The 17188-nt window shown below is 36.9% G+C and overlaps 1 protein-coding gene across 7 annotated transcripts in view; it reads left to right on the plus strand.

Annotated features, from left to right (window-relative positions):
* ARHGAP12 (Rho GTPase activating protein 12) overlaps positions 1–17188 on the plus strand; it is a 74064-nt gene that overhangs the window by 35874 nt on the left and 21002 nt on the right. For 4 of the 7 annotated variants that reach the window (XM_064704003.1, XM_064703999.1, XM_064704002.1 and 1 more), the window contains exons 4-7: positions 1486–1626; positions 3149–3229; positions 11376–11501; positions 14732–14806. In XM_064704003.1, coding sequence (XP_064560073.1) covers positions 1486–1626; positions 3149–3229; positions 11376–11501; positions 14732–14806 — 423 coding nt within the window. The remainder of the gene's footprint in view (positions 1–1485; positions 1627–3148; positions 3230–11375; positions 11502–14731; positions 14807–17188) is intronic. The other 3 variants (XM_064704004.1, XM_064704005.1, XM_064704006.1) reach the window with 1 other exon arrangement.

Below are 17188 nucleotides of genomic sequence, written 5' to 3' on the forward strand. Positions count from 1 at the left end.
AGCACCCCTGGCAACTCTTCAGTCTTAATTCTGCAAGTGTAAAAATGGGACTGAAGAACTCCCCCCACCTTGCTCCCTCTGCTCTCGTCCCCTCCCCACAGTGGTTAGGAATTGGCAGGTGAGAATTTCACATTGCCCCATGTGCAAGAGAGGTAGCATTGGTTAATCCATAGTTTACATGCTCACATTCTGTAAGCTGTAGAGGACATGTGCATTTTCTCATGTTCCTTAATTAATGGTCTGAAATTTTCCTGTGGGTTTTCCTGTGCTTGGTAAACTGGGTCATGTCAGTTAAAGGAGTGTGTGTCACACAGGTGCTAAGGTACTCAGAAAAGTAACACCAAAAACCTACACAGAAATCATTTGGATATGTCACTAAACATATAGCCTTTAAACCCTCTGAATTTTAAAAACTGGGGAGTTTCTGATAATTTAATATTTTTTGTAAGACTTTATTTTTTTTGGAGAGGTTTTTTCCTATTTAAATTTGAAATTGTGTCTCTCTCCTACCTTGCAGTTTTTCTCAAAACCCTTATGCCAGTGTTATTGAACCATAGTATTTTATTTCTGTAGTTTCTGAGTAGCAGGGTGTCTTTAATGTTTTGCCTCCTGCTAGCTGAGGATCCAAGACATTGTGAAAGGAAATCTGCATAGAATTCCTCAGGAGACCACAGCACAGAGATGTTGTTGGAGATGAAAGGAGGGAGATTTTTCTTTTGGATGCGTGGAGTGGATGCTTAAAATAAGACTACAGTGTGTGAGCAAGGGGATGAACAAGGTTTATGGGGGTACAGAAATAGTTTGATGTGTGTGTAAAATCTTTTCTCTGCATTACACATCAAACTTGTTCCTAGGATAATAATTGACTTCTACCTTCAGGAAACAATTTTTCACCTCAGCTAGCTGTGCCTTGTGGAAAGCCTTGCTTTTGCAATGCTCTTTGTCATGTTCAGTTCGAAGGAGGAGAGTGGAAATTCATAGTATTTTAAGATGCAGTGGACAAATACTGTAAAATGCTGCCATCTAAGAAGGTGAAACTGGAGTTTCAAGTTGCCCTTAATCATTCCTATGTTTCCAGATGTATTTGAGAAAAGGAGAAGGATTTAGGTATGAAATTAGGGATGGTGGTAGAAAGCTGAGGTAGCAGGGCTCCCAGGTTTTTTTTAAGGCAATGTAGATTACTAAAGCTAACTCTCTTCATCAGTAATGTAAATTTGTAGGAATAAAATTTGGATAGACAAAACCCCTGGAGTTAAATTTGAGTAGTGAAATCTGATATTGTGGAAATTATCAGTAAAAGCTAGTTCTGAAAATACTTGGAATTGTCTGCACTGTAAAAATGCATCTCATTCTCTCATAAGATATAAAAATGTGAACTCCCTGTTTTCATTACTATTCTCTTTCTAGTCAAATAATCTTTGATCTTTCAGATTTTAAAGCGCTTTCATTCTCAAAACTGCCTTGTATGTTTCTGACTACTTGTAGCATCTTTCATCAGAAGAAAACGACCACAGTTCTTGTTACAGCCAGTCAGATAGTCAGTATGGTTCTCCTCCAAAGGGTTGGTCAGAAGAGTTGGATGAACATGGTCAAACCTTATATACCAATGACTATACTAATGAAAAGGTACTTTTTCCTTCTTCTCATCATGTGTTCTAAATCTTTTCCACTAATTCACTTCTAGAAATGAAACCTACATTTCCAAAAGTGAAGAGCATACCTCACCAGTAGCTCCTTTTTTTTTTTTAATATGCATGAAGCTTTAGCAAGTGAACTTTTTTTCTTATGTATGTTTTTGTTATTTAGAAGAAGTTTTATTTCCAGTTGTGTGTCAGATTATATTGAATGAACATACCATGTATTATTTTTTAGTTCCTGCTCTCCCCCTTTCTTTTGGTTATACTTCAGGATTGAACTTCATACCAAAAAGTTTTTCTTACTGTCAAGAGCTGCTTTTGTCTACATAGATGTTTTCAAACTGAATGCAATGTTGCTTTACCGCTTTCATAATTTCCTTTATTAGATATTTTTCACTACTGCTTTCAGATGTAGACAAACTTCTTAAACTACAGCCATATCAGCAGATTTATGCCCTATTTTTGCTATCTAATTGCTACTGACAACTTACTGGGCACGCCATAAAAATTTCTCCCACTTAAGATAAAACACAATATTTGTTTATATTTGTAAAGCAGTCCATTTTCTAGTTGTTCACTGAAGTTGCATTTTTAGTTTTTTAAACTTCTGAAGTTCACTGAAACAGTACTTTGTTGTATTATAGCACCACCTGTTCTTGAGCAGAATTAGGCAAGTCTTATTTGCAATAATTTTCAAAATAGTTGTATTTTTTTGTCCATTTTAGAATTTTATTCTCTTTAATCATTTTCTGACAAACATCTGTAAAGCACAGTTGTATGTATTAGCAAATATACAGCCTTCTTTTTTAATTCCATTGGGATTGATAAAAACCAGCCTTTCTAACCACAATTATAGAAAGGCAATCTTGTGAAACCTGCTTGAGCCAAGAGCCTTGCTGTGAGTGTTTCTGTGTTTTTCTGCAATCACCTTGTTGAGTTTTGCTCATTACAATTCTTTTCTTTCTGCATGACCAGTCTCAGTTGTCGTGGGTTTACTTCTTTGATTGTGGGAGGTTACAGAAATTATATTGTCGTCTTCATGATTTCTCTAGGGACTGCATCTCATGTTTCCATTGATGTTTTAAAAAAGTTGTTCAATGAGTGCATAAACCTCTCATATTATCAGCAGTTGCTAGTTGAGCTGCTTTTTTGTAATTTTATATATAAGATCCTGATGCAGATCTGATGGAAAAATTGTGCCTCCCTAAACAGACAACATAATGTTGATAAGAATGAGATATGGCATCTTAAAAAAAATCTATTTATCAGAGTCTCTTGTGTGATATTGCTGGACTTTTTTCTGAGGAATTACAGAAGAAAAACATCAGGATGCTGAAAACTGTTGCTCTTACTGCAATCTAACCATAGTTAGTTAATGGAGGTTGTGCATTAGACACGGCTGAAGGGGATGGCACTTAATTAAAAATTAACTTTAAATCTCAGGTCTCAGAGATTTTCTGTTGTGACTGTCACTCTGATTACATTTTCTATCATCACATTTCTCTCTGCAGTGGATAAAACACGCAGATGAACAAGGTAGACCATACTACTACAGTGCTGATGGTTCCAGGTCAGAGTGGGAGTTACCTAAGGTGAGTGACCTAAAAAAGAAACTTCAACAACTTGGGGCTTTCCCATCTTCCTGAATATCTGTTCTGTCAGGCCTTTAATGTGAGGTATTAACCACCAGAGGACTCACATATTGCTCTTTGTTTTTTATTGCATTTTTGTGGAATTTCTGATTGTGAAGAGGAAAAAAATGTACTCAAGAACATGAAAAATGAATGTATATATCTTATTTAGATGTCAAAGGAGATCTAGTGTCTGCTGAATTGAGCAAAGGTTTTATGCAGGGCTGCAGAATGGCATCTGTGATTTTGGTGTCATAAAGAAAACCTACATAGGAAAAAGGAGAAATCTTGTTGAGAAACTGTTGTCTATTTTTATAACCCTCCAAAGTGGTTATACAAACAAGTGTATAAAACAAAAGTTTCAACAGTTTTGTGGTATTTTTGAGGATGGCACAGTTTCTCCAGAATTCTGTTCTGGTATTTATTAATTTTGTAGTGAAAATAGAAATTTGTAGGGAAGTGACAGGTCTGGGGACACTTGGTAGTCTGAGGATGTTTCTAATACTATTTAATTCTCATAATCACTTCAAAAAACTGGGTATTTGTCATATGGATATTATGTATGTCTTCCCTGCCATTTGTTCAATACTACATAAAAAGCTGTGACCATTTAAAAAACTGTTTCACACAAAACTGTGTGCATAAATATATGAAAAAGCATGTTTCTCCATTATTGTTTCATCAGTACAAAAATCAGTGTCTTGAGTCACTTCCACTTAGAAAGGAGCAACCTTAATAGGTAGTGCTTTCATAATACTTGTGAGAAAATATTTACATGAAAATTAGAAATTCAGTAGAAACATCTGAAGCACTGAAGAGTTGAGTTAGCTTTGAGAATTATGCTATATGTTAGTCTGATGTGTTAGGTAACTTAAATTTTGTAGCATGTCTCAATGTAACCATATCATCTGTACCTATTGGTTTTTAAAGCTGTTTAGCATTTGATTAGTTATTGGATTTATTAGAAGTCTTAAAATCTGATAGACCAGGTTTTACAAGAAGTAATTATTACTTCTGTATGGATAATTGAAATAATTTTGGGGAATAATGTCATGAGTACTTCATTCTATGACTTGTGCTGTGCAAAAAGTTTTGACTTGGAAGAAATTGTGTTTCACAAAAATAGATTGAGTTAGGATTTGAATTAAATAGCAAATTGCCTTTAATCCAATTAGAATAAGTCACAAAGGTAATCCAGAGCCATTACCTGAGGTGCATTAGGAGGCATGAGGGACTGGCTTTTAGTATTTGTTTAATAATGCATGTTATTTTAGTGATTCTAAACAAAGTCTGAGTTCTGTTGTATTACTAGCCACTTCCAAAATGAAACGTTGCCTTTGGTTTGTAATTTGTGATCTGAAAGTGATCACATATTGATGTTAGAAATTTTCCTTGAAAATTATTTCTTATTATTCATTTGGGTGGAATATACTTTTTAATTCCTTCTTGAAACTAGTAAATTTTGACTAGCAGCCAACAAATATAAGGTTAACAGAAGAAAATGAGCAATTGACTCTTAGATTCAGAATCCTTTGGTTTTATCTTTAAATGATGTAGAATAGATTAAATATTTCAACAAAAGATTAAGCTAGTTTGTGTAACTATATATTTGAAGATGTTATGCTTGTGAGTAATTAAGCGTGATTGAAGATTAGTCTCTCAAAGGTCTTGATGAAGCTGGTTATAAAGTACTTACAAATGAATTAAAGAACACTCAGACCACAAAAGTGCTTTGAAGAAAAATAATCTGTTGAAAATTGTCTTGAGCAGTAAGAGAAAACCATAGAAAGATCTTAACATTGTAACATTTGCTTAAATGAAAAGCAGATTAAAAGTAGGAAAAATCCTACTCTTGCTCAGTTTGGGTTTGGTTTTTTTTGTTTTTTTTTTAATCCTCGGTGTATTTGGCACAAATATTGCCCTCCGAATCTTGTGAAATAAAGCGATGTAAAAGCATGGTCATGTAATACTATAAACCAGAAAAAGAATAGAATCTTTTTGTTAGATGGTTCTTAATAATCTGGATTTCATTAGAACTAAGAATGGTTCAGAGATTTCTGGAAATAGCACACTAGCTGAGCTAATACTGTGACATTAAAAATCTTCAGAGTAATAGAATTAACTATAAATGTGCACATGCTTGGGAATAACACTCTGTTCTTGTACGTTAGAAATTGTGAGGGTATATGTTGGGAAGGGAGGACAGTTACAAAACAAATTACTTTAGACAGTCTCACAGAAAGCCCTCCAGTCATGTGGATTTAAATAACATCTAGGAATAGCTGGATGCCTCTGGCTAAAAATGATGTTTCAGATGCAGTAGCTTTGACAACTGCTGAAAAGTCTATTAAGGCTCATGATGAGTGTGACCCAGCTTTCTGCAGTGGAAGAGAAGAACATACTGAATTAATCTTTAAAATGGATAATAATATTTTAATCATAGTTTCTACTAGATCCTGCAGGGGACTGAGATTTCTCATCTGCAGTATTCTGCTGTATTCAGTTTTTGGTTCTTGCCAATTATTAAAAAAAAAAACCCCAATCAAAACAATCAAGCAACGAACAACCCCAACAAACAAGCATTTTAAAGTTAGATAATAAAATATGTTTCTTTCCTGTTTAGTAAAAGAATACTGTCTAAATTCAGTTGAAGAAGGGCTACAGCCCTATTCCAGAAACATAGTTTTCTAATAGGAATTTTATGACCTAAGCAAATGAGAAATCTCTAGTAAGGGTGAGGGGAATTAAATTCATCTCAGGAGTAAGAACTCTCTAATTTCTGAAGTTTCAAGAAAAGTTAACCTATCAAAGTGACAAAAAAACGAAAGTGGGAAATTGAATAACTATCAAAATGAATAGCTCAAATGAGAGTTATAAGCGATAACCTAATAAAAAGTTGAGATTACAAATCTCTCAGATTTTCAAAATGGATTCCTAGGCCAACACCTGACATAAGAGCATGATACTTGGCCTTTCTCTGGGCAAACTTCCTGATCCAAGAGTAGTCTTTGGCAGAAAACGTGTCTACTGTAAGCCTCTGGAGTGAACTCAGTTTTAGTGTTAATATTTACAGACTGTGATATTGAAATTGCCTGTGTTCTTGTCACAGATTCCTGCAGCATAAGCTCTCCTTGCTGTATCCAGAGAGGAAGGAGTAGCTGGAGGAGCTTCATTTTTGGCAGTGTTAAAGGAGCAGCAGTCTGTGAATTCACTCTGTGCACTGCCAGCATGGGGGTGAGCTCAGGGGCCTCAGTTCTGGTACTTGGTGGATGGTTTTCCTGATGGAGACCTGAAAACTGTCAGAGCACGATAGCTGAAAAAGTTGTACTGAAACAGGGGGCAGGTAACATATCAAGAACATATCATGCAATTAAATGGTGAAGGAAAGTAAATATAAGAACATGTAAATAAAACTCAGTTGTCTTATAGTGAATTTGTCTTGTTCTGAGCTGTGCTGCTGGATTTGAGGTTTACCCTGTGCGCTGGCATTTGCGGCTACTGCAAGTCAGTGCACTAGGCAGTTCCATTAGCAGTAGTGACATTCTTGTTCTTAAATTTGGGATTGCCTGGTGAAAGATGAGACAGCCTCAGTTGGTGCAAGGATCCAGGATCCAACAACACAAGTTGTTAAAAAAACAAACCTGATTTAAGTATAAGAAGGCAGTCAGGGTTTTTTCCCTTTCTCTTTAATATCTGTATTTCTACTCACAGAACCTGGTCTGGTCTTCCTCATTTGTCCTGGGCTTTAGTGGCTCCCACCTCCCCCAGCCTTTGCTTGGGCACACAGCAGGACCTGTGGCAATCAGCAAGGACTTGGGGTGCTCATCAAAGATGAGCAATCCTGGTGACGCTGAGGATTGATGAAAAGGGGAAGCAATGGATGTCCAAGACAGCAAAGTGGACAAAGTGGGTTATTCGGAGGTGTCTTTCAGTCACTGGTACATTTGAACTCGAGCTGCTTGTGCCATGGTCTCATTTTTTCTGGGTTCTGTTCCTTCTGTGTGGCTGAGGCTCCAACTGCTGCCACCCTGACATCCTCTGGCTTCATTCCCTAGAGAAAGGAAGGGAATGGAATCCCTTAAAAGGGCAAAACCAATCCTATTTATTTATGGAGGTTTAAGAAGAATGTGTTACTGATTTAGTTAATAAGAAAAGCAAAAGCTGTAACATAGGTGTTACATCTATCACAACAACAAAAAAGCTTCTTCAAAGCCAAGGACAGTAGGAGCACTAGAAAGTAGTTTTGTTCTGAGGCAGCTTTAATTTAAGGAAGGTTCTTCTATTTCAGACAGTCTTTTGGGACAACTGCAAATAACATATATGAGGGGCTAAAGGATACTAGGATAGCAGAATGTTTTTAAATGCTGCTGTTCTGAATTTGATTGCATTGAGGTTGTCTGAAATGCTTCACTTCAGGTCTTTGCCAGCTTTCAGTATTGGTTGCTTCCCAGTCTTTTCTCCCTTAGCCCTCCCAGTTCCTTTGTCTGGCTGAAGATGTTGCTAACACAAACCAAGAAGAATCTTTTTTCTGTTTCTTCAAACTGACAGATCTGTGCTATCTCTGTAAGAATGGGGACAACTGCTACAAATAACTTGGAGGTGTTACATTTGTTTCAGCCACAATTAGGCTAGGACAGAGCCTTGAGCCATGCCATGTATCAGCTTTAAATTAAATAGAAGTCACTCAGCCAGTTCAGAAGGTTAGAAAATTTTATACTGAGGCAAAGAAAGCCTTTAAGTAGCTGGAGAAGGTATTGAACAAATTCAGCAATGAAAAGAATACTCTGTGACCTAAATTTACACCACTGGTATCCTTGAACTACAGCAAGAACTGTTTCCAAAAAACCCCTTGGTGTGTGCAGTCAGAGAATGAACGATTTGCTCATGTGCCCCCTGTGTGATAAGAGATGCTCCCAATGAAATGGAGAGCAAACTGGGGTGATATGCCAGAGGGATTAGTGTATTGGGACAAATTTGAGTTTGGGGAGGATTTCCAAGGAGCAGTAGTGTGTAAATGTGGAGTTGTGGTCTATGTTTTAAAAAGCTTTAGTGTTAGGAAGCAAACACCGCACCCTAAGAAGATGCTGGTAAGGCACATGGTGTAGAAGGGCCTGTCCCACCAGGCAGTGTGTAATCTTGAATGGGTCAGTTTTGTTGCAGAGGACAGCCTTGCCTGATCTGTCTTCAGGATCACACCAAGTCTTAGGCATAGAAAGCCTGCTTATGGTTATGTAAAACCAGGATTTTGTTTGAGGGAAGGCAAGCCCAACCTAGTTTCTGATAAACAATGGTGAATACTGCAAATGCAGGAGGAGAGAGAGCAGCTCCTGTGCAGGTGGGAGTCCTGTAGAGATCAGGGAACTGACCTGAAGCTGTTCTGCAAGGCTTTTTGAGCTGAGCTGGGGTGGGGCAGAGCAAAGGGCAGCAGGGTGGTATCACCCAAGCAGGGAAGCCTTCCTGCTCTGGCCACCTCTCCCTGGCCAGGGGACACTGCCTGGTCTAGGGATGGTGAGCTCTGCTGGACAGTGTGGAGTAGGAAGTGGGGACTCTGTCTCCCTCTGATTCTCTTTGGACATCACAGACCAATTCATGTATTTTAAAAGTGGAGACTTGTCCTGAGCCCAGAAACACAAAACTTTATTTCCACATCATCCTTCCTCCCAGTGTGTTTTACTATTTATAATGAATAAAACAAACAAAAAACCTCTTATACATCTGAGAAAAAAAGATTTACTTGAAGTTTCTATTGTGAGAAATGGGGCAGAAATGTCAAATGTTCCCATTAAAGACTTGTCAGTTTACCAACACTGTTTGTATCACCAATGCAAATTATTTAAGCTGCTACAATGCATAGAGCTCAGTGTTCCTGAGTTGTTAGCAGTGCTTTGTTGATGAGCTCCATATACTGTTGCTTTGCTTTGTTGTTAAATATGCTTAGTAAAACTTGAATTTCATGTTACAGTTCCTTTTCCCTTCAAGGTGAGATTGTTTGTTAGAGAAGTTCACTCCTGTGGCTTGTGATAGTATCAAAGGCACCGTTTAAGTACAGATCACCTGTGCCCATATCCTAACTTGTGAAATGTACTTAAATTCAAGATAAATTACTTCAAAATACATATTTGTTCATTCGATTCCTTCAGTTACTCAAATGGAAAGTGCATGGAAGATTTCCATAAATAATGTATACCAGTGTCAGTAATGTGTAAATCTATTTCTGAAATAAACAGTTCTGTTTCATAGCAAGAAATGTGTTGGAACTGCCCACCTACATGGGTTAGAGCTGTTGCAAGGAATGCTGTTTGTTGCATTCTTTGTGATTTAGACACAGTTTGCTGGAAGTTGTTTAGATTTTAGTTTTGCTGGCAGGCAGTTTTGCTGCACGTTGCTCAGCGTGCTGCTGTGGTTGGGGTAGCAGGAGCTCTGTTAGAGTGGATATTTCCTCAACGAGAAAGCAAAGCAGCACTAGGGTCCTTTCAGCAAGTATCACAGCTCAGCTTCTGATTTAACAAGGAGACAAACTGAGAGCTGGTTAAACCTCACCACTGTGGGGAAGCAGTTGTCATGTGAGTGCAAATGTGCTGAAGCCAGTACAAAGGCAGGCTCAGACTTTCTGCAGTGACAGCTGATCTGTTTCTGTCTGTACATGAACTACCAAATTTTATTCTCAGTTCTGCAACATCCATTCACTTGGGAGTGTTTTACTTATCTTGTGCTTATTAAAATAATGTAACAAAACGCTAAAGTTATTTCACTTTTAAGCATCTGTTGGCTTATTGGAGCACTAACTCTGTTCATAGTAAACTACAAAGCTAGCTCAAGCATTGTGAGTGCTATAGCAGTAGCAATGTTGGTTCTTTATTTGTGCAATAAATATAACTGTATTATGCAATTTTGGTTAGATTTAGTGTTGCTGTTTAGGTTAAACCTTGCCATGCTTTGTTGGTATGTGCAGGTATAGGTTATTTTGTCTTTGAACACCTGAGGCTCTGAGCTTGTAACAGGAATCAATATCAAAACTGTAGAACTCATTGTCCTTGCAGAGATTATTGCTTTAGCTAAAGGGAACACTTCACTTTTCTTTGTTATTTCCTACTTAGTGGATTCTAGTGCTTTATGTCACTCCACAAATGCTGCCTTAAGTTTCTTTGTATGTGTGGATTTCAGTCTTTTGATACTGATTTAAAAAAATGAGAATTTAGTAAATCGTTTAAAACCCCCATACATCCATGTTGTCTTTTCTTGTTTGTGTTTTCAGTATAACACTTTGTCTGAAATATTTTTAGAATTTTTTATAATGTATTGTGATGATGTAAAATGGCAGCACTATTAATGAAAAATATGCTGCAGTTGTGAGATCTAGTTAAATGCTGTGTCCTTCTCATGAACCTCACATTTTCTCAGCGAGTTTGCATGCTCTTGAGTTACTAGAAAACCTATGATAAATATGGTCTCTCCTTGGTTATTACAGCTCTGCTAGGTCTTAAAATTATTTCCTGCTAAATATTTATCTTCCATGTTTATGGAATGTGTACATCTGTATATGGTAAGTACATTCCAAACCAGCAAATTATTTTATAAGCAATTTGATGTGTTTATTCTGTAAAAGCAAGTCCTCACTCTCATGTCTCCTCATCCTAGGCATCCCAAATCTTGGGGTCAGAGTTATACCAGGCAGTCATAACAATCTAAATATTGTTAGGATCACAGATTTTCTTACACAAGAGCTGGTCAGGTGCTGTAGTTCTGTCAATGCAACATGAAGAGTGAATGTTTACATTTTGTATTTCCTGTAATTCCTTGGTGGTTCTCAATACCCTGTTGGGGTTGCAAAATCAGCAACATCTACTGCAGAAGAAATCAAACACCTCTCTGCCAACTGAGAGTATTATCCCAACATGCCAGTCTTAGCTGCTGCTTCAGAAAGGACTGCAGGAGAAAGGAGAATTCTGAAGACTAAATGCAGAATAAAACCAAGGCTGTTCTCACACACTTGGGTGGTGACATCGGAAGTCTGAAAGTTTACACTGCTTAGGCATATGAGTGGTGTGTCCAGGTCTTGTTTGCATGATTTAGATTCTATTTAAAATTTTATTTTTCTTTTTTTTAGTATAATGCTTCACCACAGCAGCAGAGAGATATAATAAAGAGTAGGAGTCTGGACAGGAGGCTACAGGAACCAATAGTTCTAACAAAATGGAGGCACAGCACAATTGTGCTGGACACCAATGACAAGGTAGGAGCAAGTTACCAACATGGTGAAATGCCACTTGTTTCTGATGTGTGACATATTTAATGTGCCAGAAGTTACTATGCATGAATTTCTGAAATTTCAATTTTCTGTTGGTCTCTTGTATCATTGTGTATAACATGCAGCAAAAACAAGGGCTGTGTAATAACTTCACTACTGTTACTTTGTGAATAGTAGATCTTTTATTGTCCTTGAAGTATTTTAACTAGTGTTAGTTCAGGGGAAAAGCTGTGCATGATTACAACAGGGTTTTAATATTGTTTTTGAAGGGCAGAGGACAGTACTGAAAGTGCTGAAACACTTGGTTTTGATCCTCCACAGCTGAGCTGGTGTTTAGCCTGAAAAATGCTGTGGGTCAGTAACAACAAGAGCTGTTTTCTGCCCATTCCCAGGGCATGTTCTTTTTGGGCTGTACAGGAAGAGGTGCTGTTTAGGCCAGCAAGGAGACTGGGCCTTTTCATTGCTCTCCCTCTGCTTTGACTTTTTCCATTTCTGCTTGTGCTGGGCCATTCTGCCCATTGGTCAGGAGAGCTGATGTGAGCTGAGCAGGAGGAAATGGGTGATGTACAGTGATAACATGTTGGTTTCTGTGGCTTCACTGCAGTCCATCCCAAGATACCTGGAAAATGAAATAACTTGGTAGTGCTGAAATCTAAGAACAGACTTCTCAGAATGAAATGCTACGAAATGGCATTGTAAGCTCCCTTTTCCTAAAATTCAGAGAAAAAAAAATTAAATCACTGCAGATTTGAAAATGTAAGGAAAGGCCTATGAGTGGCCTTGTGTAATCACAGATGTCAAAACCAAACTTGAATGGACAAAACACAATAGTTGTAATGACAATGGATCTGCTGCCCAGAACCTTACTTGCTCAACCTGTTGTATCCATTTTAATGGACTTGCTTTCCATGAGTTGACTTAGCTCTTCAGAGCAGGATTTATTGGATTTGATCTTGAGCTTTTGAGTTGTCACTTTGGGATAGATCATGTGTGGTGCTGAGGAGGCAGTGGGCCGTGCTTGGCTGGGACTTTGCACCTTTGGGCATTAATTCAGCTCCAGCAGTTCTGAGATGCTGCTGCTGCTCCTTTCCCCTCCCTCCTCCTCCTCCTCTGCCTCGTGCATCCTTCTGTACCAGAGTCTTGTGGCACTCCATGAGACACAGCCTAGATGGAGCCCTGATAAATCAGAGCTGAGTGGACACTTCTAACCTCATGTGCAGTTTATGCTTCACAGGTATGAATGATTTTGTTGGAGATAGCTTGAACTTCTGGCTTCGCTTTTAAAGGAAGATTTAACTTTTTATTTTTTGGCATAAGATATATTGCTGTTTCCATATTGGAAAGAACTTTATGTAGTGCTGCACTAAATGAAGAAGCTTTTGTAAAACATTAAATAAGTGGAGCTGTTTACATTTCTTCAAGGCTCAGTGTTCACATATCGAGAACTTAAACCTAGCGAAGCAAACATAAACCCCACAAATGTTATGGGTAATAACCAAAAGAAACTCTATTTGAGCTGCATTTGTGAAGTCTTAAGTCAGCAGCCTAAAGCTCCTTTAACAGTCTCCAAACATGTAGGCAGCATGTGTTTTTTTATTGGTGAGAAGAAAATAGTTTATATGGAGCACAACATTTGAGAAAATTTAAAACATGTAGTGGAGCAATAAATTAATGTTTTATGGAAAGACAAATAATTTTTAGTTCATTAATGCAGCTGTTTTATTAGCACTAGCAGGCACACTGTTAATATATTCTGCTTTAAATTAGTATGCGGAAAGGGAGTGTTTCATTACCACAAATACTGGATTTCTTGTTCCAGAGTTGCTGTTGCTGTATGAAAGCTGCCTCAAATTCAGCATGAAATAGAAAGGAAAGCAACTGGTATTTGTCTGGGTGGCCACATGAACCCCAAACTTTCTTTTCAGCTGTCTCCTAGGGAAGCTGTTTTCTGTTTATTTTCCTTATTTGTTTTTTTTTTCCTGGAAAAACAATGGAACTCAACTGTATGAAAATAGGGCAGTCAAGAGAATACCTGAAATGTGTCAGGATGAAAGTATGGGTTGCCAGGGCTCATGAGAATTTGATGATACCAAACATACTGGTTAACAGTTTATTGGCTGTGGCACATATCTGGATATAGCCATCAACTAGAAAATTTGATAAGCATGGGAAAAATACCTTCCTGGGGGGGAACAATTGGTTTTCTTAATTTGAATTTTTTTTTTTCTTTGCAGACATCTGAAAATATGGACTTAGGAGTGCTAAAGTTCTCTGTTATTATGCTACTAAAAGAACTAGTGGGTCATTTCTAGGTAGATTTGGAAGTGAATTTTAAAGCACAAGTGTGCAGAGTGCTATGTAATGCTGCAAAACAAACTGGGTTTAGGAGAGCTATCAAGGGATTTAAAAAGAAAGAGGGGGAGAAATGTGTTAACAGTAACAGAGAACAAGTGATGTTTTTCTTCCATTTGAAATTCTTTACCAGATTTTCAAGCAATGTGTTTGTGCAAGGCAATCATTACTTCAGAGGAAATGCACATGCCTTTTTTTTCCCCTCAGATGGGCAATTTTTCTAGTTTTCAGAGATTAAGTATTTTATTTTGATCTGTTGTTAACAGTTCAAAACAAAATCCCAAATCTCTAGAGATTTTCAGTGTTTGATTATAAGGAGATTAATGATCATGAGCCACAAAAATTAATAAAGTTGGTATGTTTTTATATTTGTATTTATATTTATATATATTTTTATATATATATATATATTGTTTTTCTATATAAAATCTTGTATTTACTGACCACACAGAAACATATTGTATTCTTTAAAATCATTTTATTTGTATATGGTATAATGTAATCAGCCATTATTTTAAATATACATCATAATTTGATAGCAATGTCTTGCAAAAAATCTACCCCTTTATAAGGATGAAGCCTTTGCTTGATGCTGATGCAGCATGTATTAACATCTTTTTTTCAAATGGTTATGTACTAATTAACCCAGTTGGTGTGTTGTCTGTAAACCTTGTAAGAACACTGTTTAGTAAGTAAGTTTAGAATGTAACTGTCTGAGAATATTATGAATGCCTAAAAGAAGTACTTTTCTAATCTATGAGTGTGTTAAAAGAAAGAGAGAGAGAAAGTATCTTTAGGGAAAAAAATAATTGTATAAAAGATGATAACAGTATCTGTTGACATTGACTCTTTGAATTTTATAGGAATTGTCAACTGCTTCTAAGGCCAGTTTTCCTGAAAATGAATCATCTCCTTCTTCACCAAAGCATCAAGCCACAGTCAGTATGCAAAATGTTTAAATAAATAAGTAGATATTGTAGAAACAGAGCTATTCATGATTAGAGAATTGTGGGCAAGCCTTCTTGTTCTTGGGAAAAACAATGGGATAAAACTATTTGAAGGCTTTGCATTTTAAAAGGAATGCATTACATCCAGCTCTGCTTTCGGGAAAAAAATGTGAATGTCCTTGGTTTAAATGCAACTTAGTGATAGTAGGTTAAGTCAAAAATTCACTGTGGCCAAATTGTGCCTAATGATGTAGAACTCACTTTGCTTCCTCCAACAGTCACATCTTCTTACATAGCATCTAGAAAATGCTAACAGTAAAAACAGAAAATTTCCCCTCTTCACAGAATCCCTCACTGCTAGTAATAGTTGATATCTCTAATTTTGGCTTGTGTTTCAGTCTTATTAAAGAGACATTGGGGACCTAGCATAAATAAACTGTGTCCTTTTGTTTTAGTAGAACAACTTCTGGGAAAAGAAACCCTTAGTCTGCTAAACAGCTTTTTAAAATTTCAGTTTATATTTTAAACGTGATCATTCATTTTTAAACAGCAGGAAATTGATAAAAAAAACTTCATTCTTTTGGATTCTTTTTTTTTTTTTTAATTTTGGACCTGTACTACAGTAGCATTGAAATAACTAACTTGGTCAGTTTTACCAGCCCTGTGATAGGAACCTCAGGGCATTAAAGACACAACTTCTCCTATTTATTCCTTACTCTGCATGCAGGGGAATAATTCTCTGGCTTAGTCCTGATAATCCATTCTCACAACACTTCGAACAGTTTTTCACAGTAAAATAAACATTCTTTGTTAAGCAAGCATAGCTGATAACCTTACACAAAAGCAATTATTGCTGCATGTGATCTAATTTCTTTAAATTCGGATCTTGAATTTTTGAAACTGTATTTTGCAGAAGAGTTCACTCATGATTCAGGTAATAGAAAAAACATCTGTATTTTCTTTAGCTGTTCTCTGGGATTCAAATAGTCCAAAGAAAGCTGGTAAATTTTGAGAATTTTGATCCTTAACCTGCTTTCTTCTTATTTTTCCTGATTCCTTTAATTTTCCTGTTAGTACCCCCTAGTGTTGCTGCAAAGTAGGGCAGTATGATCCTTGCTCTGAATTATTCTCTGGAACATCCCCACTGGTTCCACTGTGAGTAATTGACAAAAACCATGATTTATTTTGGGAAGTGAGCACAGGTTGCTCAACCTCTGTGAAAGTTGGCAACAGGCTGTTCTGCTTGTTAAAAGGGTGCAATGCATGGGACTGCTGGTCCCTGGTCCACATGGATCACAAATACAGTAATCTAAAGAATGGGATAATTCATTTGTTTGGCCTTTTAGAGAGTGGATGAGGGAAGGGGCTCACTTCTTCTGTTGAAAATACCAGTTTTGGAAAATAATGCATCTGTCACTGGCTGGGAAAAGCATTTCAGCCGAGTGAAGATATTAAACTGAGTAGGAACAGGAGTTACCACTGGACTGAAGTAACATCTGATCCACCAGCAAAACACCTTTGTCCTTGATAATGTGTCTTTTCTGTATTTTATGTGCTGGGCTTGAAAGCTGCAGGTAGAATTTTTAAAGTCCGTGAAAAACAGATCTATGTCTCTGATAAGAGTGTTGTCCTTGGTATCCCAGAAAAAAAAATCTTCAAAATTGTATTGTGCAGTTATGGTCTATTTAAATTTGAGATTGAGAGGAAAATTCTGAAGAGGATTTATCTTCTATTTTCATTGGATCTAGAATTGAGGTCATTTTTTTAATGATAAAACTAATTTGGATCCATTCCCTAGTTGATTGTTTCAACTGTTACATACATTAGGAACTCTTAGAAGCTGTTACTGAAAAGGAATTGATGATAAAATAATTTAGCATTCTTTTAGCACCACTGGCTGGTTGGACCAGGCTGGGGTGTCAGAAAAAAATGATAGCTTTTCATACCTCATTTTAAGGTGATGGTTTAAGTGAATCTTTTTATCCTAGAATGCTTTTCAAACATTCCTTAATTTCATTATTTTTACACAGAGACTAGAAATACTTCAAATATTTGAAACTTGCAAACAGCCTTCTTGTTCAGCAGTGTTCTTCTCCCACCAATCACTGACTGGTGTTCCAGTTTTTTTTTTTTGTAGGCATACTAATATAGATGGTTTTCATCAACAAGACATAACTAAGTAGTTTTCCATGGGGATAGGAAGAAAAGAGGACATCAAAGAAGTACTTCACTCTTCTGTTTTTAACATGAATATGTTAATTTTTTATGCACTTCAACCATGTTTTATTTAAAATATGAAATGATATTAAAATTAATAGGAAGAATTTATATGGGTATCAAGGATGGTTTTTTGTCAGCCACCTCCTTTTTTAG

The sequence above is a fragment of the Zonotrichia leucophrys genome, chromosome 2, assembly GCF_028769735.1.
Source record: "Zonotrichia leucophrys gambelii isolate GWCS_2022_RI chromosome 2, RI_Zleu_2.0, whole genome shotgun sequence".
NCBI classification, from domain to species: domain Eukaryota; kingdom Metazoa; phylum Chordata; class Aves; order Passeriformes; family Passerellidae; genus Zonotrichia; species Zonotrichia leucophrys.